The sequence below is a fragment of the Carassius carassius genome, chromosome 15, assembly GCF_963082965.1.
Source record: "Carassius carassius chromosome 15, fCarCar2.1, whole genome shotgun sequence".
Lineage (NCBI taxonomy): Eukaryota > Metazoa > Chordata > Actinopteri > Cypriniformes > Cyprinidae > Carassius > Carassius carassius.
This window is the reverse complement of record NC_081769.1, coordinates 2,016,104-2,041,920: the sequence shown is the minus strand read 5'-3', so window position 1 is coordinate 2,041,920 and position 25,817 is coordinate 2,016,104. Positions and strand designations below refer to the sequence as shown.

Sequence of the window (25,817 nt, the reverse complement as noted above, 5' to 3'; positions counted from 1 at the left end):
GACAAAATCCCTCCAGCGTGTCCTCGGTCGAAAATACGCTTCCTGTGGGAGGGGCAAGTGCTAGGCGGTTGTCTGTTTGCAAGATGGCTGATGTTGATCGAGCATTCGGGGCTTTTCCACTTTTTCCTGAACACGTCCTCTGAATAAACATTATCTTGTTACCGAAAAGTAGCTGTAGGCTATATAGGGGGAAAATAGTTGTAAAAAACAGCGGGAAGGCCGCGGGTTGATAAACGTGTACGTGACTCAAAAGTTAAATGTGTATACAACACACTTGTCCAAGCGAGGCCCTTTTTATTCCTGAAATATGAACTTGTGTGTGATACTTGTGTCATATAGCTCCAGTTGACTGCTCACTGACAACATCAGTCGTTCCTCCATGTTGAATGAGTGACTCCTGAGCAGGCTCCTGATTGGTTAATGCGGCGCGAATTGACCCCAAAGTTCAAATTTTTCAACTCGGGCGTCAGACGTGAATTCACGTCAAACACATAAATGCACAAAAGCACCATTTGCGCCAGACTCTCAATTCGCGTCATTTGTGCGAACTAGACGTGCGAATGAGGCGTATTCGCGTCTACCGTGCCGCTTTAAACGCCTCATTCGCACCACAAGACCTCCAGACGCACGTAAACGCGTCTTTACATTGCTAATTTCTACCACCTGTATCCGGCATCTTGACCTTTCTTGTCCCACAGCTCATGAACATAGGTGAGATTAGGAACATAAATAGACCGGTAAATCTGTCCTTCTTTACCATGACGGACAGGTACATCGACCGCATCACTGCAGAAGCTGCACCTATCTGCCTGTCAATCTCCCGCTCCATCCTTCCCTCACTCGTGAACAAGACCCCAAGATACTTGAATTCCTCCACTTGAGGCAGGATCTTTACACCAACCTTAAAGGGACATGCCACCCTTTTCTGGCTGACAACCATGGCCTCAGACTTGGAGGTGCTGATTCTCATCCCAGCCCCTTCACACTCAGCTGCAAACTGTCCCAACGCACACTAAAGGTCCTGGCACGATGCAGCCAACATGTCAACATCATCTGCTAAAAGCAGAGACAAAATCATGTGGTCCCCAAACCGGACACCCTCCGGCCCCTGGTTGCGCCTAGAAATTCTGTCCATAAAAATAATGAACAGGACCGGTGATAAAGGGCAGCCCTGCTGGAGTCCAACATGCACCAGGAACAAGTCTGACTTACTGCCGGCAATGCGAACCAAGCTCCTGCTCCAGTCATACAGCCCTTAACAGAGGGCCCTGGACCCCATACTCCCGGAGTCCCCACCCCACAGGACAGGAGGCTGCGAGGGACATGGTCAAATGCCTTCTCTAAATCCACAAAACACATGTGGATTAGTTGGTGAACTCCCATGAACCCTCCAGCACCCTGTTGAGGGTATAAAGCTGGTCCAGTGTTCCATGACCAGGATGAAAACCACATTGTAACATTGTAGAACATGGTCCACTCAGACTCAATGTCTCCAGCCTCCGTCGGAATCTGGTCGAAGCTCTGCCGGAGCAGGGAGTTGAAAATCTCTCTGACAAGCGGCTCAGCCAAATGTTCCCAAGAGACTATCACAATATGTTTGGGTCCGCCGAGTCTGTCCAGCTTCCCGCACTGCCATCGGATCCAACTCACCACCAGGTGGTGATCAGTTGACAGCTCCGCCCCTCTCTTTACCCGAGTGTCCAAGACATACGGCCGGAGGTCAGACAAAACGACCACAAAGTCGATCATCAACCTCTGGCCTAGGGTGTCCTGGTGCCACGTGCACTGATGCTTGAACCTTATGCTTGAACATAGTGTTCGTTATGGACAAACTGTGACTTGCACAGAAGTCCAATAACAGAACACCACTCGGGTTCAGATCAGGGGGGCCATCCCTCCCAATCAAGCCCCACCAGGTGTCACCGTCGCTGCCCATGTGAGCGTTGAAGTCCCCCAGTAGAACTACAGAGTCCCCGGTTGGGTCATTTTCCAGCACCCTTCCTAGAGACTCCAAGAAGGCCTGGTGAAATCTACACTCCCATTCGGCCCGTAAACACAAATGACAGTGAGAGACCTAGCCCCGACTCGAAGGCACAGAGAAACTTTGGTTCCAGAACCCAAGCTATGCGTGGAGGTGAGCCCGACTATCTCCAGTCAGTACCTCTCAACCTCCCACACAAGCCCAGGCACCTTCCCCGCCAGTGAGGTGACATTCCACGTCCCTAAGGCCAGTTTCCATGTTCAGAGATCCAGTTGTCGGGGCCTCTGCCTTTGAACGTTGCCCGATCCACAATGCACCAGCCCCTTACGATTCCTCCCGCAGATGGTGGGTCCACAGGAGGTTGGCCCCACGTTGCTTTTTTGTGTTAAGCCCGGCTAGGCCCCATGAGGCTGCGCCATGCCGGGCATCGTCACGGTTCTTGTTTTTTGAGAATTCATAAGGGATTCTGAACTGCTCTTAGTCTGACCCGTCATCTAGGACCTGTTTGCCTTGGGAGACCCAACCGGGGGCATATAGCCCCAGACAACATAGATCTTAGGATCACTCGGGTACTCAAACCCCTCCACCACGATAAGGTTGCGGTTCAAGGAATAGCTTAATGTCTGTAACATTATAAATGTCTTTTATCAGATATCAGAAGATCTGCGCTCCAGCGTGGTTAGCACTCACACTCACTGATCTATATATAACTCGCTCTGGTCCACCTTTTCCAACCGAGCCAAGGACTGCTGAACGGAGTGATCACACTAGTCAAACCAAACAGGCTTTGGGGGTTAAGATTGCCTAGTGTAATTACACCCTAATCATTCTCCCTCATCCCGCAAACACAAGTCTCTACACACCCATCAAGTGTTGTCCTGCACCGCACTCTGCTTCGATGTGTGCCACGATCCTGCAGGTCTCCAATAGAAAGATGCCTGTTATAATGTTATGATCGAGGCTCTGGACTCTTGAGTATAACTTGTTTTTCTATGACAAACTATAAAACATTCTCTATAAAAACATTAATGTCCTGGCAGTGACAAATGGCTTGTTTGCAGACAATCATGTGATTATTTGTGATAAAAAATTTGGTTGCACTTTATTTTACAGTACGTGTACTAACATGTACTTTTAGTGTACTTACAGTGTATTTATCTAAGAAAGTTCTGGTAATACAAGGTAACTACATGGGGTAGGGTTAGGTTTAGGGGTAGTACCTAGTTATTACATAGTTATTGTAATTACTATAATAAGTACATAGTATGTACATGAGGAACAGGACTGTAAAATAAAGTGCTACCAATTTTTTATTGATATATATAATAAAAACTACTGAACACAAACCCTTGATAAAATGTACATTTAAAGTATTCGTGTTTAACCGGTTTAAGGTTAAAAAAAAACAAAAACAATGTTTCTCCTCTATGCCCCGCCTTTCTGAAACAGGTTGATTTTTACAAAGCTCATCGTTCTGAAAAGCGAGGTGTGCTCTGATTGGCAGCAACAATACTACAGTGAGAAACAAAGTCATGACTTCTTTCTTTGCATGAATATTTGGGCGGCATTATTCAAATCTTCCCACATCATGATCTAGAGATGTGGGGGCGTGTTAGAACGAGACGTTTTAGGAGGGTTTGATTGACTCATAACTTTGTTAAAGAAAATCACTTTGGGTTTGAGACTTTAGTCTTTGCAACTTCATGCACCAAGAGCTTGTAACACTCCAAAGATAAAGGGAAACTTGAAATCACATCATACGACCACTTTAAAAATTCAATTCCATTTGACTTTTGTTATTATGGATTATGACGTGGCTAACTGACAGGTGATGTACAGTTCACTGGATATACAGTATTAATCAGTTCAAATAAAGGTCCCAACAAAGATTTTTTTGACAGCAGGAATTTAATAAAAAAAACTCAGATAGTATTTTTTATATTTCATTTACATACATATACATTTATTTTTCTAGGTTGTACACAAACTGCAGTTCAAAACTGTGAAAACACAGAAGAAAAAACAGAGCACTGACCCTTTCATATCCAAAGAAAAAAGTGACACGAACTCGATTTAATGCACAGAAATACTGAAAAAAGACGCAGACACACCCATATCCAAAAGCACACATCAAACATTTCATTAAAAAGCTTTCGATCTAAAGAAAACCCCGCCAAAAACAGCTGAGGAATATTCTCTGTACAAGACTAATTAAGAATATCGATTTCCAAATGAACACACGAAGAGATTAAGTCCGACGGAAAACAGCCCAGATAAAGCATTAAAGGTTATTTCTTATATATATTACAACAAAACATTATGATAACAATAATTATCATAGTGACAAAAATGGCTTTGAGGTACACAGATCCTGCTCGTTATTGATTGATTACTGCACCAACATTATCCCAAGCCTTAATATTACACATCTGAATTTGACCTGAGGTAGCAAACAGGATGCAGAACAGATGAAGGAAGCAGTCCTTACAGTGTAAATACATTTACGTACTGAAAAATTATAATTAGGAGTTAATGTTAGGGTCTTTTCGAGGTTAACTGCATGCTATTATGCATAATTTACTACAGTAAGAACATGTGATAATGTTTAATAAGGACACTGTAAAATAACTAAATTTCAAAGTAGTTTTTAAAAACATTAACAAGTATGAATTACATTAGATGATTATTTAAAATGAAAAATTACAATTCAGAAATATTTGGAATTCCTCTTCCTGTCTATCAAATTCAACATCCTGTTGAGCCAGTTCAGTTATTACAATCAATTCGATTCAAATGACAAGTTATGAATGGAAATGGAGTCAATTCTTCAATAACAAAGAATGAAATCAAGCTGCAGCTTCTGCGTAACAATAAACCTGATGGACACGTTCACAGCAGCTTTCTGAGGCCAGACTCAAGAAGTCAGTTCTCACACATTTCATCATTGGGTCAAAAGCAGTGCAATCAGTACACAATCACAGTCAGAGACCGTGTGTGTGTGTGTGTGTGGCCATCTCATAAATCAAAGCATGTGTGTGTACGCTTGTGCTCGAAGTGTGCATGATTTTAAAGTGAACACATTTCAGAGACGTCTGTCTGTCTGTCTGGATCCTCACATTATGGCTTATAACTTCCATTCTCACAATGCATCAGTCTCACTCTTTTTCAGACCCCTCTGTGCCTCAGCTCTGTCATCGATTTGGTGAAGAGAGTAAGAAATGGCACGTCAGAGAGCAACAGGAAGTAAAGGAAGTGACCAGAAGCGGGATCACTACTCGGGGAAAGGAGGAAACATGGGCATCTCGGCGAAATCATCGTTGCTGAAGCTGCCGGTTTGATCCAACATGGAGATCACATCCTGAAGAAGAGAACGAGAGAGGGAGGGAATAAACCATAAAGAACCACAATTCAGTCAACGTTTGCGCCACAGAGGATCATACGCACATGATGACAGAATTTATACTCCTTTAAAGGAATAGGTCACCCAAAACTGAAGATTAGCAGAAAATGTTCTCACTCTCAAGCCATTCAGGATGAGTTTGTTTCTTCATCAGGATTGTAGAAATATAGCACTGCATCAGTGTCTCATTAACGGATGCTCTGCAGTGAATGGGTGCCGTCAGAATGAGAGTATGATAAAAACATCACAATAATCCACAGCACTCCAGTCCATCAGTGAACATCAGGAGAAGACAAAAGATTAAACAAATCCAGCATTAAGACGTTTTTAACTCAAATACACAGAATCTATAATCTATAATAGCATTTCCTCCAGTGAAAAAGTCAATTTCCTGTCGTCTCTCACATGGAAATCCAGACACATATTTGTTTAGAGCTGTTTAAACGCTGCTTGATCTGTGCAGATTTCTCTCCTGATTCAGGCCACAACACATTTTCACTGGAGGAAGTGTTATTATGGATTATAGACTTATGTATTTGAGTTAAAAACGTCTTAATGCTGGATTTGTTTCATCTTTTTTCTTCTCCAGATGTTCACTGATGGACTGGAGTGCTGTGGATTATTGTGATGTTTTTATCAGCTGTTTGGACTCTCATTCTGACGGCACCCATTCACTGCAGAGCATCCATTGATGAGACACTGATGCAGTGCTACATTTCTCCAAACCTGATGAAGAAACTAACTCATCATCATTTTTTAGTTGGCTTGAAAGACAAGCATGACTGTTGTGTCGTCTCCACTCACCTGAAACATCTCTGGCTGGTTGTTTCGAGGCTGCTGGTGTGTGTCTGCAGTGCTCTGTGTGTGTGGCTGAGTTTGCCACTGCTGCCACCCTGACACTCCCCCTGCTGGCCTGGAGCTGAACTGCGCTCCCATCTGATTCATGTCACCTGAACCAAAGAGCAAGAGCAGACCTGAGCACCGGAACAGGAAAACCTGCTCTCTATTGAAAACATTCTTTAAAATACTTACCGAATCCATTAGTTGAAGGGTTGCTGTGACTGTTTATTTGTTGGTAACTGGATGTGTTGGCCATTGAAGCAGAAGCCCCGCCCATCTGGCCAAAGGAAGAGGAAGTGGAGGATGTAGGGGCGGAGCTGAAACCTCCCATGTTGAACTGAGGAGACTGACTCTTCCCAACCTGACCTGCCATCTGCTGGACAAAGAGAGCACTTACAACAAAAAACATTCTTTATTGTGAAATAATCAGTTGTACACAATACAAAATTATGGAATAATTAACATATATTGATAACATGATATTTTCGATGGGTCATGGGTCCTGTGTCTCACCTGGCTACCCACTGCATTGACCAAACATCATCCTTACAGACCACAAACATCTGAACAGTAGTGTGATAATAATCATAAATCTTCTGCCTTCTGTGTCTGACTGCTGGTCAGGTGTAATCACTCTCCCTCCGTATTTTAAGTGTGTACCTGTGTGTTGAAGGGCTGTTGTGCAGCAGACCAGACTCCAGGAGGCGCTGTGGGACCCGTCTGGGGCTGAATGGGGCTGTTGCTGCTGCCGCTGACTCCAGACGGTGTGCTCTGACAGGACATCTGTGCAAGCATCTGACCCGCCGAGTGAGGAGCCATCTGCTGAGCCATCCCAGCTGACCTGAGACCAGTCCACAGCACGAGTCAGGTCAGGCCAAAACAACTTACAGCTAAAGCCAAAAGTGTGTGTGCATGCATGTGAGTGTGTGTGAGTGAGTGTGTGTGTGTGTGTGTGCGTGAGTTGCACCTGAAGGGATCACTGTGACGAGCAGAGCTGGGGAAAGATGCAGCTGGAGGGTAGAGCTGCTGTCCGCTGGAGGACACGGCCTTAGAGTCTGAGAGAGACGGACACCTGTCAATCACTGGGACTGTAAATTAGTGATAGATCACAATAAAAAAAGAAGTCAATGGTATCAACAATACATTTTTTGGTAATTTTTTACATTTATCCGATGATCTAATGTGTGTTTGTGTCTGCATGAATCAGCAGCACAGTTCATCTACTACACACACTCATTAATTCTATTAATAAATATTGTGATAAATATCAAAATCTGATAATATGGGAAAAAATAGTTTGATAGTAGGGAGTCTTACTGTGATCCGGACTGACTACACTCCCAGTCTGCAGCGGAGCCTGACACAAACACAAACACAGACACAGACAGACAGTCAACATTAGGTGGTCACTCATTCAGCATGTCAACAGGTTCATCTCAAATCTCAACACAGCTCATTTGTGCTGAACAAACCTCATGGGAAAATGAGTTTTAATCATTAAAGGGGGACATCAGAAACACTTCACATCACAATTAATGGTTTGTTATCAGTTAACTCATTTTTGACTGATATTATTTGTTAAGTCATGTTATTTTTTCTCATTTTCAGATGGCAGCGATCCAGCTCAAATACATGATCAATTCTCACATTTTCTTCTTTTTAAATTAAAACAGTAGATTTTGAAAAACCACAGACTTGGCGCCACTTTCTGGTTCAAAAGGGTTAGTTCACCCAAAAACCTGTTTTATTCACCCTCAAGATTTTTGCACTGCAGTGATTTTAATATAACTCTGATTGGATTCGTCTGAAAGAAGAAATTCATACTCCCCGAGGGTGGCTAATTTTTTATTTTTGGGTAAACTAACCCTTTGAGTCAGAAAGTGGCGCCAAGTCTATGGAATAGCTTACCTATGGGGAAGTCGTGGCCTAATGGTTAGAGAGTCGGACTCCCAATCGAAAGGTTGTGAGTTCGAGTCCCGGGCCGGCAGGAATTGTGGGTGGGGGGAGTGCATGTACAGTTCTCTCTCCACCTTCAATACCACAACTTAGGTGCCCTTGAGCAAGGCATCGAACCCCCAACTGCTCCCCGGGTGCCGCAGCATAAATGGCTGCCCACTGCTCCGGGTGTGTGCTCACAGTGTGTGTGTGTTCACTGCTCTGTGTGTGTGCATTTCGGATGGGTTAAATGCAGAGCACAAATTCTGAGTATGGGTCACCATACTTGGCTGAATGTCACTTCACTTTCTAACATGTCAGGGACGCTGACTCTGTACTAGGGATGGGCGTTTTCGGCAAATATCACATTCGAATATTTGAGCTCACAAAAAACAAATATTCGTTTATTTAAATTAAGTTTAATGAGACAGACGTTATTTTTCAGCAACATTTATTGTTTCCGTCATTTTTTACACACAATAAGCTTGAACATTACACATCGTGTTTTGTAGCTGAAAACCTTTAACAATGCGTGCAAACAAACAAAAGTACAGATTAAAAGCAAAAAAAAAAAAGTGAACAAAGAAAAAACGTAAAGCAGCCTGCAGCAATTAGGCTATTGTAGAACGTAGCTTAACTTTGAAACTGTCAGCAAATCTTTTTTTCTATTGTTTTACATGTTCTTGTTAAGAAACACAGGCGTGTAAACATGATCGGGGGAAAGTCGGCTCCTTAGTCTGTTAACACTAAGGCCGGCCGCGGAGAAAACGCGCTCTGACGGCACAGACGTTGGCGGGACTCACAAATAACGGTGTGCTAAGTAATTAAGTTTTGTGAAGCGCTTCGTGTTTTCGTTTCACCACTGAATGAGATCCTCATCTGGTGGAATACATGGCTCCAGCAAGAACTGTTCCCACTCGTCTCGGCTGGACTCTCTGTAATCATCACTGAAGAACTGGCTCAGCCTTTTCCGACGAGTGGGCATTGCATCTTCTTCATCGTTGGTGACGCACCACTCGCATCAAGGAAAATGTTCTGATAATGTTCAAAAAGTGTTTTTTTTCTTACTTCTCTCATGTTTTCATCGAGAAACCGGAGATGTTTGTGCCGAGGGTCTAGGGCAGACGCGAGAAGAGGAGTTTTCACTGCATTCTCCAAGTTAGCGGTGTTTATTCGTTGCTTGAGAGATTCTGCAACAGTGTTCTTGAATTCGGTCACTTTCTGTGATTCTCCACGGCATATTTGAAGAACTGTAGAAGACCGCAGTTCTTATTCATTCATTAATTATTTTTTTGCTTGCACATATCTTCAAATATGCCGTGGAGAATCACAGAAAGTGACCGAATTAGGTTTTATGGTGGACTTTTTTTAATTAATTTTTTATGGCAAGCAAAAATATAGCGAAATTCGAATATCATTTTTATTTATCGAATAATTAGAGCAGAACGAATATTCGAATGTTCGACTATCCGTGCACACCCTTACTCTGTACACGTTTTTAAAGTACATCTAAAGACATATTTGTATTCTTCTGGTTCATAATTTTAGTATTTTTATGATTGCTGTTTTAGATGATGTTTTCTTTGTTTATTTTATTTTATATTGAGATGATGTAAAGCACATTGGTCAACGTGTTGTTTTAATAGTGTTATATAACTAAACATGAACACTACTGGTGTAGAGAGGAAGTGTGTGTTCACCTGAGCGAGAGCGAGCTGACTGGCGTCTCGTCCCATCCCCTCGTCTAACTCGGCCTGCTGCTGCATCTGCCTGCAGAAGAGCAAACCACACTGATGTGAGCGCCGCCCTACAGACCAGACCCTCAGACCCACCACCAACAACCAATAACCTACAGCTTCCTACAGGAAGAGAGCATGCGGTGAACCCACCACCAACTGAGCGACAGCAGCAGCACCCGAGAGACACTGTCTGCTCTCACCTGGCTGTGACCTGGCCTGGGCTGGGGGTGGAGGGGCAGTGGGGACTGCTCTGCCCCACTGAAGGGGAGGACAGGGGGGACAGGGAGTCCTGATTCTTCCCTCGACTGTCACACAGACGCAAGGGATCGGTGGAGAGAAACGGTCAGATTAAACTGAATCAACACGCTCACCCTCTCAGACACACACGCCTCTAAACACTAAACTGACCCCAAAAATCAAACAGAAACCAACATCATATTATGTCATGACAACATTTGGATATTTTGAATGGTGTCAATTTTGGATTTTCAGGACAATTCTGCAAATTTTACTTATAGTCTCATTAGGGGTGTAACAGTACACAAAAATCACGGTTCGGTACGTACCTCGGTTTTAAAGTCACGGTTCGGTTCATTTTCAGTACAGTAAGGGAAAGAAATGCAAACATTAAACTGCAGGTTGTTTATTTCTATAAACTATTTTTTAACAATTTGTTTATTTTTTAAATACTTTTTAATAAAATATATATAAAATAAAAAAAGAATAAGAAATAAAATACTGCTGCAAAGTTCTCCACTAAATACAATACTCTCAGTCTCAAACCAATATCATATAATAAAATATAATGAAAAATATAAATAAATAACTATGATTACAGTAGAGCATTACCAATCCCAGCTTGTAGGCCTGCTCATATTTAAAAAATATATATAACTTTTCCAAAGTGTAAAGTGCAGCATCAACAGTTTCAGTTCTTAGACCTGCTCAGATTTCGTTATTGCGTTGGACCGATCGTAATTAAGAGCAAAGGTCTGTTTAAATGCGACGGGAGCTGCGTCTGAATTATAATCATTTTTCTCCTAGTTGTAGTGATGTTCACACTCGCGTGATGCCTTTTGAAAACCTTAGGCCGGTGACACACTGGCATATTGCACCTGTCAAACATAGTCTATTTTGCCGTCAATACTGTTGACGGTGTCCTTTATCAGTATGCTTTATATTTATGCTCAACATGAAGTATAGATATTGTTGTAGTGAAGGCAAGATCCTGGTCTGTCGGCGGTCTCCCTCTTTGTCACCTACAGTAGCAGCAGCGCGCCAGCGCCGCGTCAGGCACGATTCTGGTGTGTAAAGACACAGAAAACGCAAAGTAGCCGTCACGCGACTGACACGGAGCAGAAACGCCACGCTCACGCCACGCAGCAGTGTGTCACCGGCCTTAGAATCAGCTGCAGGGCGGGATTTGCGCTGAACGCGGAGACTTCTGCCACTTAATATGTTCGTTTGGAAACACGAAAATGTACCTATCATTCCGCACACAAAATATTGCATTCGGTACACACGTGCACCGTACCGAAAGCCCTGTACCGAAACGGTCCGGTACGAATACACGTACCGTTACACCCCTAAGTCTCATCATTATTACGTTTTTATGTAGTTCTCAGTGATGCAATGACTTTACACAGACACAAGTCTGGAATCAGTAACCTTTTTTGTTTTTGAAATAAATTAATACTTTGTCCATCAAGGATGCATTAAATTAGGGCTGAGACGATTTTAATCATGATTAATCGCATCCAAAATAAAAGTTTGTATTTACATAATAAATGTGTGTGTACTTTCATGGTGTATAATTATATATAATTATAAATATAAATATTTTATATGTAAATAACAATTTTTCCTTAAATATATACATGCACGTATGTGTTTTTAAAAATACAAAATAATTATACACAGTACACACACATTTATTATGTAAATACAAACGTTTATTTTGGATGTGATTAATCACGATTATAATCGTCTCAGCCCTACATCAAATTGATCAAAAGTGACAGTAAAAGACATTTATAATGTACCAAATGATTTCTATTTCAAATAAATGTTTTTTTTTTTTACTTTCTATTAAAGAATGCTAAAATATATGATGATAATCAGTGAGCAGTAAATCATCATATTAGTGTTCCTGTAGCTCAGTTGGTAGAGCATTGCACTATCAAGCGCAAGGTAGGGGGCTCGATTCCCCGGGAACACGTGATAGGTAAAAACTGATAGCCTGAATGCACTGTAAGTCGCTTTGGATAAAAGCGTCTGCTAAATGCATAAATTAAATTAAATTTTAATTTAGACTGATTTCTGAAGATCACGTGACACTGAAGACTGGAGGAATGATGCTGAAAATACAGCGGAGCATCGCAGAAATAAATTACACTTTAACACAGATTCACACAGAAAACCACTATTGTAAATTGTAATAATATTTCACAATATTACTGTTTTTACTGTATTTTTGATCAAATAAATTTAATTAAATTAAATTTATGCATTTACACTAAAGAGAATCAGGGAGGAGCTAGATATGATAAATTGTCATGAAATGTTATATTTCACAATACATAAAACAATTATAAGCTTCTTAATTTACATATTAGTCTTCTTTTCTATATTATTTCCTCTTCTTATTCATATTCTGGGGTGAAATAAGTCCCACACATTTCCGTGACATACATGCCTTCAGACATCTGATTACCTCCACAGGAATGAACCTTTGATCATAAAGTCATTGAGAGTATAACAATCTGAGAGTATTAAACAGTGGCCCCGAAGGTCTTTCAATACTGAAGTCACTATGTAACTTACACTAGATAACTTGCACTAAAAGCAAACATCTTTTGCTGTGAAGTCAGTCTGTGATCTTGTGATGCATCTCAGTACTAACTTGACATTGGCGTTGGTGCAGATGATGTACTCGATCTCCTCAGAGAAAGGGTTCTGGAAGGTGAACGAGCTGGTCCTCATCCAGATCCACTCGTGGGATTTAGAGCGGAAGCGGAACATCACCGAGAGCACCTGACCTCGCAGTTTCACCACCTGCACCAGGGGTCAGAGGTCATTTCATCACACGGTCATCAGAACAACAGTCCCAGATCTACATCCACAGGGTGGACTGGGGATAAAAGTGGCCCTTCATACTTCTTTCCATTAGAATGTGTCTGTCCTGGTGTATATGGCAATTTGTAAATAATAATAATATTGTTGTGGAAAATGTGATGCTTCGCCATTCAGTCTGGAGTAAGGTTTAAATAATTATAATAATAACAATACTTTTATTCAACAAGGTTGCATTCAACTGACTGAAGTGACAGTAAAGCTATACTTATAACAAATTATATATATATTCAATTTTTAAGTATTAATAATAAGAACCATTTTGAATAACTGAGGACAAATAATAATTGAAAATAATTAAGCAGCAGATCATCATATTATTCTGATTTCTGAAGATCATGTGACACTGAAGACTGGAGGAATGATGCTGAAAATACAGCGGAGCATCACAGAAATACATTACACTTTAACTGTAAACCATTAAAACATCTTTAATAGTAAAACAGAGCTTTCCTAATCATGGCACATGAAAGCGAAAGTCTTCAGATCTACAATGCTCTAGAGGAAGTTTGAGAATTATATTTTTACAGTTTTCGGACACATTTTTCTTAGACACTTGAAAGTCTTACGGCTAGGTTTACATGGCAAATCGTGTAAATGGCATTAAAATCTGAGAAATTCTAAAAGACCTGTAGTAGTTTGGATCCCTGAAACATGTTTTTGTAAACAGTATGAAATACTGAACATATAAACCTCTTACCTCAGCTCACAGCTTCTATGATTTGATTGGCTAAAACATTTTGATACTGACGAGCACTTTTGAGCCGCTGCACTGAGCCAGAGCTCGCTACCACCTTACTCTGAAAACTGCTACGTTTAAATGTATTAAACACTGTTACTGCTGTCATTTTATAACCGCAAAAAGACCCAAAATGATTATTTCTATTCATGGGTGCTACATAAAATTTTATAAAATACAATTTTTCTTACAATAACTTTAGTAACGGTGTGATGTAAAAGCAGATACACACCTGCTGAAAGCTGTCTCGCAGTAAGCCCTGCTCTTCTGGATGAGCAAACTCCAGAACGTTCTTCCCCAGTAACTCCTGTGTCACACAACAACACAAAAGATGGAGAACACTGCAAGACTAGCGATGCACCCAAATATAAAGAGCTACGTTTTAATTTAACTGAGAAAAATTCAACCAAAAAAAACACACACATATATATATATATTTTTTTTGAATGACCAATTAAACTAATCAATTTAAATCATATAAAATATTCATATAAACATACAAACGGTGACTGCATTAAAAACAATCGATAATAAAAATATATACAGATTAGGCCGGCCCTCGACTAAAGACTAGTAGTCTTTCATTTTAAGCACAAGTCAACTAATCACACATTTATTAATAAACCATTTAAATCGTTATAATGAGCCTTTAATTGCCTAAATACTCTAATAAATGCTAGAGCACACATATAAAGCTTGGCACACTGCACCGCAGAAGTAATAATTCTGAATGTGTAAGGGAAAAACAGTAAGGAGGCTGCATTAACATTTTAATAATGTATTGATAAACTAGTGCTTTCTTTGTTGAAGTCGGTGACACTGACTCGACATCTCATTAGTAGTGATGCGTCTGTATGCATGTTTCATACGGATTACATAATATACACATCTTTAAGGCAAGTAGCTATACACAGAGTTTCAGAGTTTTGCACTCAAGTTCAGAGACCGAGATGGCAGAAAGCACATCCTGTTTGCTTTCTTTACTTTACAAAAGCGCAAAGTTTTGTTGTTATTGTGAGTGCACACAAATAAACAGAGTCTTTACAGTCCGCAGAGTCTGTATGACCAGAAACTCGACTATAAGAGGGCAGCCCTAATAAAGATACGAAACCTGCTGCGACTTACATCCCAAAGTGACACATATAATACAGGCCGAAACCAAATATTGCTGCATCATTATGAAAGACAGTGAAGGTTATCGGCTATAATCAACTAATGCAGAGTCAACTTAACATCCTGCTCTTCAGAAATGACTTCCTTAAGTCTGAGATCCAGCCTGACTCGGGTGTTTGAGGCCTACCTGAGGCTGGTAGCCAATCATCGCCTGACAACGGTGATCCACAAAGGTGTAGAGACCCTGACAGTTGTGGCGGGAAATAAATTCCACTGGAACGCTGATGTTATTTATGTTTGTGTCGCTTGGGGAACATGTGACCTGCATGACAACAGAGGATCTTAAAGAGACAGTTCACCCAAAAAAGAACATTCAGTCATCCTTTATACACTCTAAACATGCTGTTCCATTCCTGTATGACTGTGGTTCATTTCTGAAACTCACATGAGAGAGCTCTCTTCCCCTATAGAAGTCTACACAACCAAAACTTTTAGGATTCATTAAGTTCATAAAAACAATATAAAGTGATCCATATGGATTGAGAGGTTCAGTCCAGGCACAAGGAGACACAATCACTTTATATGATGAACAGATCTGATTTATACACATGAGAACTAACCTCACTGGTTCTCACGTGATAAACAAGCACAAGTGAGCTTTCGTCAACCAAATCCTATTTGATGAGCTCTGTGAATGTGCATTGATAAGCGTTTATATGTAAATAAAGTAAATGTCAATTATATGTAAATGTAAATTCAATCTGTTTACCCTATAAAGCAATCAGGTCTCTTCAGGACACTTGGATTATACGGCTTGATTAATATGGATTACATTTACAATCTCTCTATGAATTTTTCAAATGGTCAAAGTTGTGGTGGAATGGACTTTCAATGGAGAGACTAGTGTTGTCAAAAGACCCGGTACTTCGGTACCAAGTCGGTACTAAAATTTTTTAAATGTGACGGTACCAGGTTTCTTTAAGTACCGGTAGTACCGAGGTTAATTTTTACATAAAGGCATAGTGTTAGAAATATTACTATTATTATTTTTTAAAGAAATAAATCACAATATTTCTTCCATGTTTTAATTTTAATAGAAAATCCCTTTACCAGAAATAAAATGTGTTTAAATTTCATAAATTAAAAGACATTAAATTTGGGTGAAACTTGTTTACTGTTTTTCATAATTATATAACTTGTAGAAAAACTTTAAACACAATTGTAAATAAGTATAAAGAATGGCATTGGTTTTAATTTTAGTGCTAAAAAGGTTTTTTTTTTAATTAGCATATTTTTTGTTTTGTTTGGTACCGAAATTGGTATCGAGAACCGTGGATTTTCACTGGTATCGGTACCGAATACTGAAATTTTGGTACCGTGACAACACTGGGAGAGACAGAAATCTCTCATGTTTCATCAAAAGTATCTTCAGCTGTGTTTCAAAGATGAGCAAAAGTCATACAGATTTGGAATGACTGAAAGAAAACTGGAACAGTTTATTGAACCTTTAAAAGAAAAACTGAGCATTTCGTGTTTTTTGCTGAGTTTCATATTTGATCTGTAAGGCTTATATAGAATGAAATATAGTGAAAATATTGATGAAAAACCAGCTCATTTTTCATTCAGAGGCACAAAAAGAGGAAAATTTTGTTGCAAAAATATATAAATACGTCACTCCATATCTTCCATTAATGTCTTAGTAAGATGATATTTAAGTGATCAAAACAATTCAATGCAACACGACGATTGAGAGAACTTGCCCTTTTAGAATAAATGATAACAGAATTGTGCAAACTATTCCTTTGAATAGGACACTAATCTAGTTCACTGAAAAGTGAAATAAAATGGAAGGGGAAAAGTACCTGAAGCCTTCCAATGGCGACTAGACAGAAACGATTTCCCTGATTGTTATCGGGCTCCTCTTCAGAAAGACTCACTCCTGAGAGAGAAGATAAAGGGACAGTATGCGTCTCAGTTGCGCTCTGACTGGACAGCGGGGAGTTCAGCTCCGCTCTCTCTGAACAATAGACACTTCCTCTGCTACCTGCAGGAGGCCAGGACTTGATGAAGCCTGTGCAGTGCACGACCGCATACTGCGGCTCGCCCTCCTTAGGAGGACCCAGTCCATTCCTGCGGGAGGAGAGACGGTCTTCATCAGCGTCTGTTTAAAGATGGAGATAAGTTTATACAGAGAGAGCGCTGCTGTACCTGTTTCTGCTTCTCAGGAAGTTGAGTCTGTTCATGGACACCGGCTCTACGGGACACACTCCACATCTGGACACACACATTACAATCCACATAATGTAGCATATTGTTTAAATTGCAAACATAATTGAAGACTTGGCCCAAATTTATCTAGGGACCCAGACTGAGCAAAAATAAGCAATTCGGTGCAGATGCTGATATTTACATGGACAAAAAGTAAGATGAAACTTCGATGCCTGTAATGTAAATCAATGAGATCTTTACTGACATAAAAATATATAAACATCGGTAGTAAGATGAGATTTAAATGATCAAAACATATAATGCAATGCAATTCAATGCTGATTGAGAGATGAAGGAGGCGGCTTGGGAAGATCATTGCTCCACTGGGGAACCGTGAAAGTAAAGCTGAAGGTGGACTTGGTTCTGTTGCTCTGTTCTTCCAGTTCCTCACCTCATCCTGCAGATGAAGGAGCGGCGTGTGCCCATACTCATCCTCACAGAGGCCTGCCCGCCCTCTTTCTTCACCGTGCCTGTCTTCATGTCCAACATCCGGCCTACTGTCAGAAAAGAGGAAGATGAGTTAAACAGAAAGAGATGATAAGCGATAAGAGTAGTTTCTTACCGCCGCTGTTGTTCTCGCTGGTGGAGAGCTGCTCTCGGAGCTTCTCTGTGTCGTCTGGATGAAGCTGGTCGTACAGCGACGCTCCGAGCCAATCCGACTGAGCCTGGTTCAGAACCGGTGTGACAGAGTCTGACACATAAACCACACGGCCGGTTTCACACGACACCACGAACAGAAACCCATCAGCCGCCTCCAGAACCAGGTGCTTCAGCTCCTGCAGAGACAGAGAGAGAATCATTAAAATGCCTGCTTCAAATTCACAACTATATTTTTAAAGGGGTCATCAGATGCACATTTTCCACAAGTTGATATGATTCTTTAGGGTCTTAATGAAAAGTCTATAACAAACTTTGGTTAAAATTTCTCAATGGTAGCATAAAACAACACCCTTTTTACCTTATCAGAAACAGCTCCGTTCACAGCGAGCCGTTTCGGTGCATGTCTCTTTAAATGCTAATGAGCTCAGCTGACCCCGCCCCTCTCTTCGGTGGGGTGACCAGCCGTTCTCATGAGACCGTTTACTTCACCAGCATTTAGCCACGAAACTTGCTAACTAGCGCATTATTAAGAAAGGTCATTTGCAAAGATTAAAACACACACACAAAAAAAAAAACTTACACTCAATTGAAGTTGTATCACGAAGGATTTGTGCAAATTAGGGATGTCTACATTTAAAATTCGATAAAACATGCAATCGATTAAAGCTATCGATGGTCGATTAAGCTATTCAATCTTGGGCTGCGTGCGGCTCGTGCACAATCAGTGACGCTGACGGCATATAAAAGCATCATCATTCATTCATAATGTATAAATTAAAGGGTTAGTTCACCCAAAAATGAAAACTCCCCCCCGAGGCACCCTAGGTGTATACGACTTTCTTCTTTCAGACAAATATAATCAGACTTATATTAAAATTGTCTTTGATCATTGCAGTCATTGCAGTCGGCGGGTGTTGCATTACTTCAGTCCAAAAGAAGTGAAATAAAAAGCGCCCTTCCATAAATAAATATATATATATAATATATATATATAAAATGGCAAATTAAAGAGCTTACCTTTGAGGATGTAATACAAGTTTGACTTAAGGAAATTATTTGCATAGATTTTTTTTTTTTAAAGATTCATTTAAGAATTTGAATTCCTCTTAGGTTTTGTCTTTTTGAAAACAATTTTAAGAAAGATGACCTCCTTACAAACTGTTTTTGGGAATACAAAATATTTTTTACTTTTCTTCTGATTTTCTTAGAAGGACAGCTCGCCTAAAATTGACTCACATTTCCTGAACATAAGAGGAAGAATGTCGGTAACCAAACAGTTTCTGTTTCCCAATTGACTTCCAAGGTATTGTTTTCATACTACAGAAGTCAATAGAGACTGACAGCTGTTACCAACACCCTTCAAAACATCTTTTCAGTTCAGCAGAAGAAAAAACAACAACTCATACATGTTTGGAACAACTTGAGAGTCAGTAAATAATCAGAGATTTTCTATTTCTAGTAAGAAAATGAGAAGATAACAGTGAGGAAGAACTTCACTCCTGATGATGTTTGATGAATCTAGACTCTGGTTTATGTGCAACGAGGAATAAATCTGTTTCTGTAATGAGTGCAGTTGATATCTGACCTGGTCTGTGAGGAAGGAGGGTTTATGTGCTGCATCAGTGCCGCCGCTTCCTCGGAGCGTCTTCATGTGTGACACTGCCATGCGCAGGATGGTGAGCTTGTCTGGTTTGCGTGCCAGAGCGCTGCAGGTGGGCACCATGTCTGACAGCTCTGTGATGTAAGCGGTCATCTTGTTCCTCCGCCTGCGCTCGATCTCGCTGTGGTTCTCCCTGCGGTCAGGAGGGCATGAGATGGGCAGAGCATGCAGTCATGTGAGAAGAGAGCCGGGACAGAGAAGAGGTCGAGACACAGTCACGAGAGAGGAGGGAGAGAGAGAGATGGATGAATGAGCAAATAAAGACTGCATCAATGTGCTCGTCAAATGAGACGACACTCATCTCTCGCTGACAAAACAAATGTGTATGAACAATCTCATGAGAGCTGAAAGAGAAGCCTCTTCAAACGGCCTGAGAAAAGAAGAGAGGGACAGAAGAAACGCTCAAAAGAAACACGTGTAATAAAGTGTCAGACAATGACAGACTGCTGGCTGCTTTCTGAATGAAACACCAGGATTACTGCATACTACACTGTGGATATTGAGTACGGTTTTCAATACATAATATGTCCAGCAGCTCTTTTCTGTCTGTTCAGAGTTCAATCATCAATGGCGGGTCAAAGGTGCCAACAACTGGTGCAGAGATTTGAGTTTCTTTCAACCCACAGAAACCCACTCCACAACATTTAGGCCAGATTTTGTTCAAAATTAACCTTTTTGTTCTACGACTTTGCTTGAAATATGTCTGGGACTTAAAGCAAGACACTACATGTGAACACCAAAAATCACTGATTAATCACAGTACACACAAGGTTTTGCATTTTAAGTACTTAACGAAGCATCATCGAATTAAATGTGCATTCATTTGCTTAAATCTCCAGCAAAGAAATCGGAAAACTGGATGAAGCCAGGGTCAAAATTATTGGAAAAAATTTGATTTCGCTCCATAAATATTGTAAACAGCCACAAAAATAAATTTTAACCAATAAATAAAGAAATTGGAATGCACATGAAAAACATGATTTTTGAGAATAGTTAAAAGCAGAGTTATGTGTTTCTGCAAATTAACTCTTCATATATATATATATATATGATGCTGTGTAAAACCTATACATGGAATAGAAATTAATAAAAGTGTAAAGTGTAATAAAATGTATCTTTTTGCATGCTTCCACTAGTCTGAATGAAGTGATGTTATAAAACCAACATAGCTCTCAAAACTGATCAGTGCATGAAAAAAACAACAATGTTTTGCCTTAAATGTTTCAAACAGCAGTAAACTCATTTTCATCCTCACATGAACTCATATTTAATGTTTAATTCAGAGTGGCATCCAGTAATCCTCTTGGGGATAACAAGTTTAAGCATTCGATTTAGTGTCAAATTTTCTTTGGCAGACAGAGATACTGTTTAAAAATACATTTAAAAAGCATGGGCTGATATAGCATCTTTGACTGAATCATGAGCATGAGTTTGGGTCTGTTCATCCAAACAAAGGCTGACAGGAAGAGTGTTTGGCTATGAATATCATAATGACTCCAGCACATGTAGGCAATGGCAGCCAGCTCTGACTCGGTCCATACCTGGCAAACCTCTCCTTGTCATTGGATCCGCCTCCATCATCATCACACCTGAGAAGACAAAACACAGTCAGGAGACGGGCAGCTCGGCACAGATCACACACTCCGGTCACACATCATGACTCACCTGAACAATTTGCTTTCCTCGTCGTCGTCATAGTCCGAGCTGGAAACCAGGGAAACACATTAGTCAGGAATATTGCACAACGGCAAAGACTCAAAGATTCCCGTAACTGTCCTCCCACTCGAGAGACAGGACAAACAGAGCGGATCAAATCCGACAGATTCTCCACAAACAAGCACACTTCTGCTGGCCAAACCCAGCGTCCTTCCTGGGAATCTGCGTCTGGAAAACTACATCTCGATTATCTCCAAGTCTTCGCTCAGGAACAACGTGTGCAAGTATTTATGGTGATTTTTTTACTTTTTGGAGCTCAGTCAAGTCATTTATTTTTAGCACTTTATACAACACCGACAGTTTCAAAGCAGCTCCACAATAATGAACAGTAGAATGACTAATGTTGCAACATGCTTCACTTATCTCATCGAAACAAACTCAATAAAGCAGCTCCACTGGAGACAAAACAGTCATTATTCTGCTCGAGTCAGTTCAGAGTTCAACATGTCGATTTCACAGAAGTTTAGTGTCATCATTTACTTAAGAAAGTGCTCACATTCATAATATTACTTAATATGTACTGTCTTCTAAACCACTGCCCTCGTAATCACACTTCATAGCAGGGGTGGGCGATATTTTTTAAACACTATGGATTTTGACATATCGTATATATCGTTATATTGTTTTTAATTCTGATTCCGCCACTTTGCTTGTTTGTCTTCTCTGTGCTGTGCTCGCCCCCCGCCTCCTTGATTTTGTTCCCCCTCCCCTCGCGTGTTGTCTCAGTGAACATGGCGGCGTCCTCAACCAGCCCGGAGGCTGCAGAACCAGTATCAAAACAGACAACTGGCTCCATTATATGGACATACTTCGGTTTTAAGGCGTAGGGTGAACAGCAAGCAGATGTCTACTGTAGGGCCTTATGATTTCCGCGATGCAGAAAACGCGGAGGGAATCGTGGAATCCAGTCATAAAAACAGAATTTACACGGAATTTGTCAAATTTTGAATGAAGTAATCAAAAGTAGGTCATTGCACTCACATCAAATCACGATATGGACTAATATCTGTAAATAATAAGCCGGAAAAGTCTATTTAAATATGAATCCTGCATGTTGTGTGTATCTGTTTTAATGAACGGCACAGAAGCGCATCTTCATTCATTAAACACACGGAAGCGCGCGTGACGCTCGCGATGATTTCAGCGCCTGCCGTCTCACTAAATAAAGACGTGAACACATGAGGAACATCTCCAGAACTGCTCTGAGAGACACTTCATGAGCATCTGACCGTTTGATTGGAAGTAAAATTAGTGTCATGTATCGCATCATAGACTGTAGTATCACATACACAGAACTGTAAAGGTACGTAACCTGTCAAAATAAAAGTGTTTGCCAGAAATCTACATAGCCTACTACTACTACTATTAAAATGAAACAAACATAATTTAATAAATAATCACACCGCATTTCTTCCATTTTTATTTTTAATAGTAAATCCCCTTTGTTTACCAAAAAATAAAGTTTGCTTAATTTTCAATAATTAAAAGATAAATTAAATGAATGTTTTATGCCTTCATGTGATAACCAGAAAAATTTAAATACACATAGAATTTCAGAGGGTAAAAAACATTTCACATAAGGCTATTTTAATTTTTACAAAATTTAACAAATTAAGTTGTTTTATGTATTTAAATAATTAGACATGCTAAAACATACAATATGGTAACAATAAAACATATGGTGAAGAAAAAAATAAAACATTTCATAGGGCCCTAAACATGAAATATTTGGCATATTTGTTTTTGCAGTAGTTCTGGGGGGTTATTTTTCCTGTAAAGATATCGAGATATATTTTTGCTCCATATCGCCCAGCCCTACTTCATAGAAAAATCAGTCTGCACATCTCCCAATAGATGTCCTTCTGAGCTGCACAGAACGGCGCTGTCTTTTCGCTGAGATCAGCTGAACCCTGCCAGAAGTGCTTTAATAATGATCTTAGCGTTATATATCTGTGGTGTAGACGGCTCAGACTTCTGTTTCATGTTTACACTTCTGTGGTAGTCTCCATTGGCAGCTGGTTTTTATTAATTGTTTTATATTATTATGACTCTTTTTGTAGCACTTTTCAAGATTTTCTTTAAAATGTGAAGTGATTTATACACAAGATGTGTTATTATTACTTACGTGGCTTGTCGTTTGTTGGCCTTTGGCACGACGGCAGCACTGTTAGCATGAGATCCAGCTGCTGTGGCCATCGACTCTGGCATGTCTGAAACACACACACACACACACACAAACACACAGACACACAGACACACACACAGACACACAGAAAGACAGACACAGACACACACACACACACACACACAAAGACAGACACACACCCCCAAACACACACACACACACACACACACACACACAGACAGACATACACATATACAGACAAAGACAGACACACACCCCCAAACACACACACACACACACACACACACACCAATAACTACACAAAATATTTATATATAGTCTTTAGGCTAAAGAAAAATACAATTATAAGTGTCCCTGGAGCACAGAAGCAGTCTTAAGTCTCTGGGATATATTTATATCAATAGCCAAAAATACACTGTATGGGTCAAAATTATACATAATAATATAATACTAATATAATAATTATACATTTTTCTTTTATGCCAAAAATCATTAGGAGATTATGTAAAGATCATGTTCCATGAAGATATATTGTGTATTTCCGACTGTAAATATATAAAAACTTAATCTTCATTATGCATTGCTAAGAACTTCATCTGGACCACTTTAAAGGTGATTTAGTTCTTCAGGGACACACATGTGTTGTTTAGGGCCTGTGTGTGAATGCCAGCTGAAGCACACACTTCCACAAGTGTCAGATCACACTGTCACCGCTCCTGCTGCTCTTTACTAATAAAAACAAACCCGTTTTCTCACGACAGACGGGATATGTTCGTCAAGTTTGTAGTTAACGTAACTACTCCGTGAGTTTCTGTTATAGGCTAAATCACAACAGTTAGGCTAACAGCTGCTCGAGCTAACCAGTACAACCGCTGATAATGAACGAAAACAACACAAATTAGACATTCAAGGGGAACGCATTCGGGTTTTATACGATACCTGGATTGGCTGATGACATGTCCGACAGGTAAAGGAGTTAGCAAACGAGCTAACACAAACAAAACAACTTCCCCAGCTGACGAGAGGAGCCTCCCTGCTACACACTTTCTGTTGTTGTTTTACTCCGTCCGAGTCTCGAAAAAGTACTCTAAAACAGATGTCATGACTTCAAAGCGAGTGTCATTTTCGCCGCCGCTTCGAACGGGAGGGTTTGCCGATGTTTTATAGTTGTTGTTTTTTTTTTGTTCCCGTTCTTTGACTTTTCCAGTTAAAAAAACTCCCCGATCCAAGATGGCGCCCGTAATCTTTCAGTCAGCAGCAGAAGCGCGTCAGAGGAGGAAACTAGAGTCTCCGCGCGGCTCAGACGCGCCACTCTGCGGCCACAGAAGACACAGTCATCTTACAGCTCGAAGTTTCGCGTATTTGATTGTTTTTATTAAATGTTGCTATTTTTCCTGTTTTATGATTATTATTGTGTTAATATTATTTCAAAGTAATGACTTAAATGACAATAAAATAATCTTCCTGAGGTTATTCCAGAGTACTGGATTGGTTAGACGTATATGTTTATGTGGTTTTGTAATAAGGTACCAAACCATTTGAAATTTATTTATTGCTTTGCATCAATCTGATTCAAATTATTGTTAATTTTTTTTCTTTCTGTTGTATGCATCCCCTGTGAATATATATATATATATATATAAGCATGAAATATAATGATATTATTTATTTATTTATGTATTAAACATTTCATTTTAATTATGTATGTTTCTTTTCTCGTCCTCACCCCCTGGCTAATGTAAAATGTTGAATGTGAATAATAATTAAGAGGGGGAGCAAATTTACATATTTTCTTTTCATTCATCATTATTTGATTTTACGTGCACCGATAAAACGTGCGAAATAATACAAGAACTTGCATTAAAAAGTAAAAATGATCACTCATACTTCATAAGTGGGCCTTTATTTGCTGAACCTATCGAAGTAGCCTTTGGGGATCACGTGACTCAAGGCGGAAGTTCACTCGAGCTGTCACGAGTTTCATCACAGCGTCCCTACGCAGTGTTCACTCGAGCTGTTCCATACACACTGCGCAGGCGACATCTAAAGAAGTGCACTACGCTTGGACAGTTTCACTCAAAACACATCAGATTTGAAAAATAATGACTGTTTAGCACACTTAGTATGGAGGAATTATTGGGTCAGATTATAAACTGAAAGTCTAAAACTAAAAGTCTTAAACCAAAACTAAAAATCTAAATTTAAAACTTAAAGTCCAAGTCGAAAATGTATTTGGTATTTAGGATTGGGCATTTTCTATTTAGGATTGGGCATTTAATCATTTAGCCATTTAGGATTGAGGATTGGGGATTTAGGATTGGGCATTTGAGGATTGAGGAGTGCATGCAAATTAGGAGGCGTGGCCCAAATACTGGAGGCTGGGTTTGAAATGTCTGGTGCGCAGAGGCACCTTCTGGACAGCAGAGGGAGCTCCCAGTGCTAAGGAGCACACTGTGATGAAACCAAACGGAGCGAGTGAGCGAGGACTGTGTGATAACTTCAACTTAATGACAGCTTTGTAACATTTGTTGCCTCAAACACAAAGTCA

At 40.2% G+C, this 25,817-nt stretch overlaps 2 protein-coding genes across 10 annotated transcripts in view; both read right to left on the bottom strand.

Moving 5' to 3' along the window:
* Window positions 1-3,870: 3,870 nt before the first annotated feature.
* LOC132157975 (aryl hydrocarbon receptor nuclear translocator-like) lies at window positions 3,871-24,535 on the bottom strand. 8 transcript variants are annotated; one of them, XM_059567213.1, is made up of 21 exons: window positions 24,209-24,534; window positions 23,249-23,333; window positions 21,073-21,111; window positions 20,949-20,996; window positions 19,333-19,540; window positions 17,710-17,923; window positions 17,539-17,644; window positions 17,088-17,153; window positions 16,924-17,009; window positions 16,742-16,818; window positions 15,067-15,201; window positions 13,999-14,073; window positions 12,798-12,949; window positions 10,096-10,200; window positions 9,857-9,926; window positions 7,539-7,578; window positions 7,189-7,276; window positions 6,882-7,062; window positions 6,414-6,597; window positions 6,186-6,331; window positions 3,871-5,339 (listed from the first exon to the last, which is right to left on the bottom strand). In XM_059567213.1, the coding sequence occupies exons 1-21, from the start codon at window positions 24,225-24,227 to the stop codon at window positions 5,253-5,255; spliced, it is 2,211 nt and encodes a 736-aa protein (XP_059423196.1). In that variant the 5' UTR covers window positions 24,228-24,534; the 3' UTR covers window positions 3,871-5,252. The 8 variants fall into 8 exon arrangements, with proteins under 8 accessions (XP_059423196.1, XP_059423198.1, XP_059423193.1 ...); XM_059567215.1 differs by having other exon boundaries at window positions 17,539-17,641; XM_059567210.1 differs by having other exon boundaries at window positions 16,742-17,009; window positions 24,209-24,535.
* LOC132157976 (uncharacterized) overlaps window positions 13,356-25,817 on the bottom strand; it is a 220,972-nt gene continuing 208,510 nt past the window's right edge. For both annotated transcript variants that reach the window (XM_059567219.1, XM_059567220.1), the window contains exon 6: window positions 13,356-13,431. The gene's annotated coding sequence lies outside the window, so the exon portion shown is untranslated. The remainder of the gene's footprint in view (window positions 13,432-25,817) is intronic.

Excerpts from the sequence above, each read along its gene's own strand:
- LOC132157975 (XM_059567210.1), bottom strand. Across the intron at positions 9,927-10,095 it reads CCAGGCCAGGTCACAGCCAG|GCAGATGCAGCAGCAGGCCG; the intron begins GTGAGAGCAGAC and ends GCTCTTCTGCAG. Across the intron at positions 5,340-6,185 it reads ACCAGCCAGAGATGTTTCAG|GATGTGATCTCCATGTTGGA; the intron begins GTGAGTGGAGAC and ends TCTCTTCTTCAG.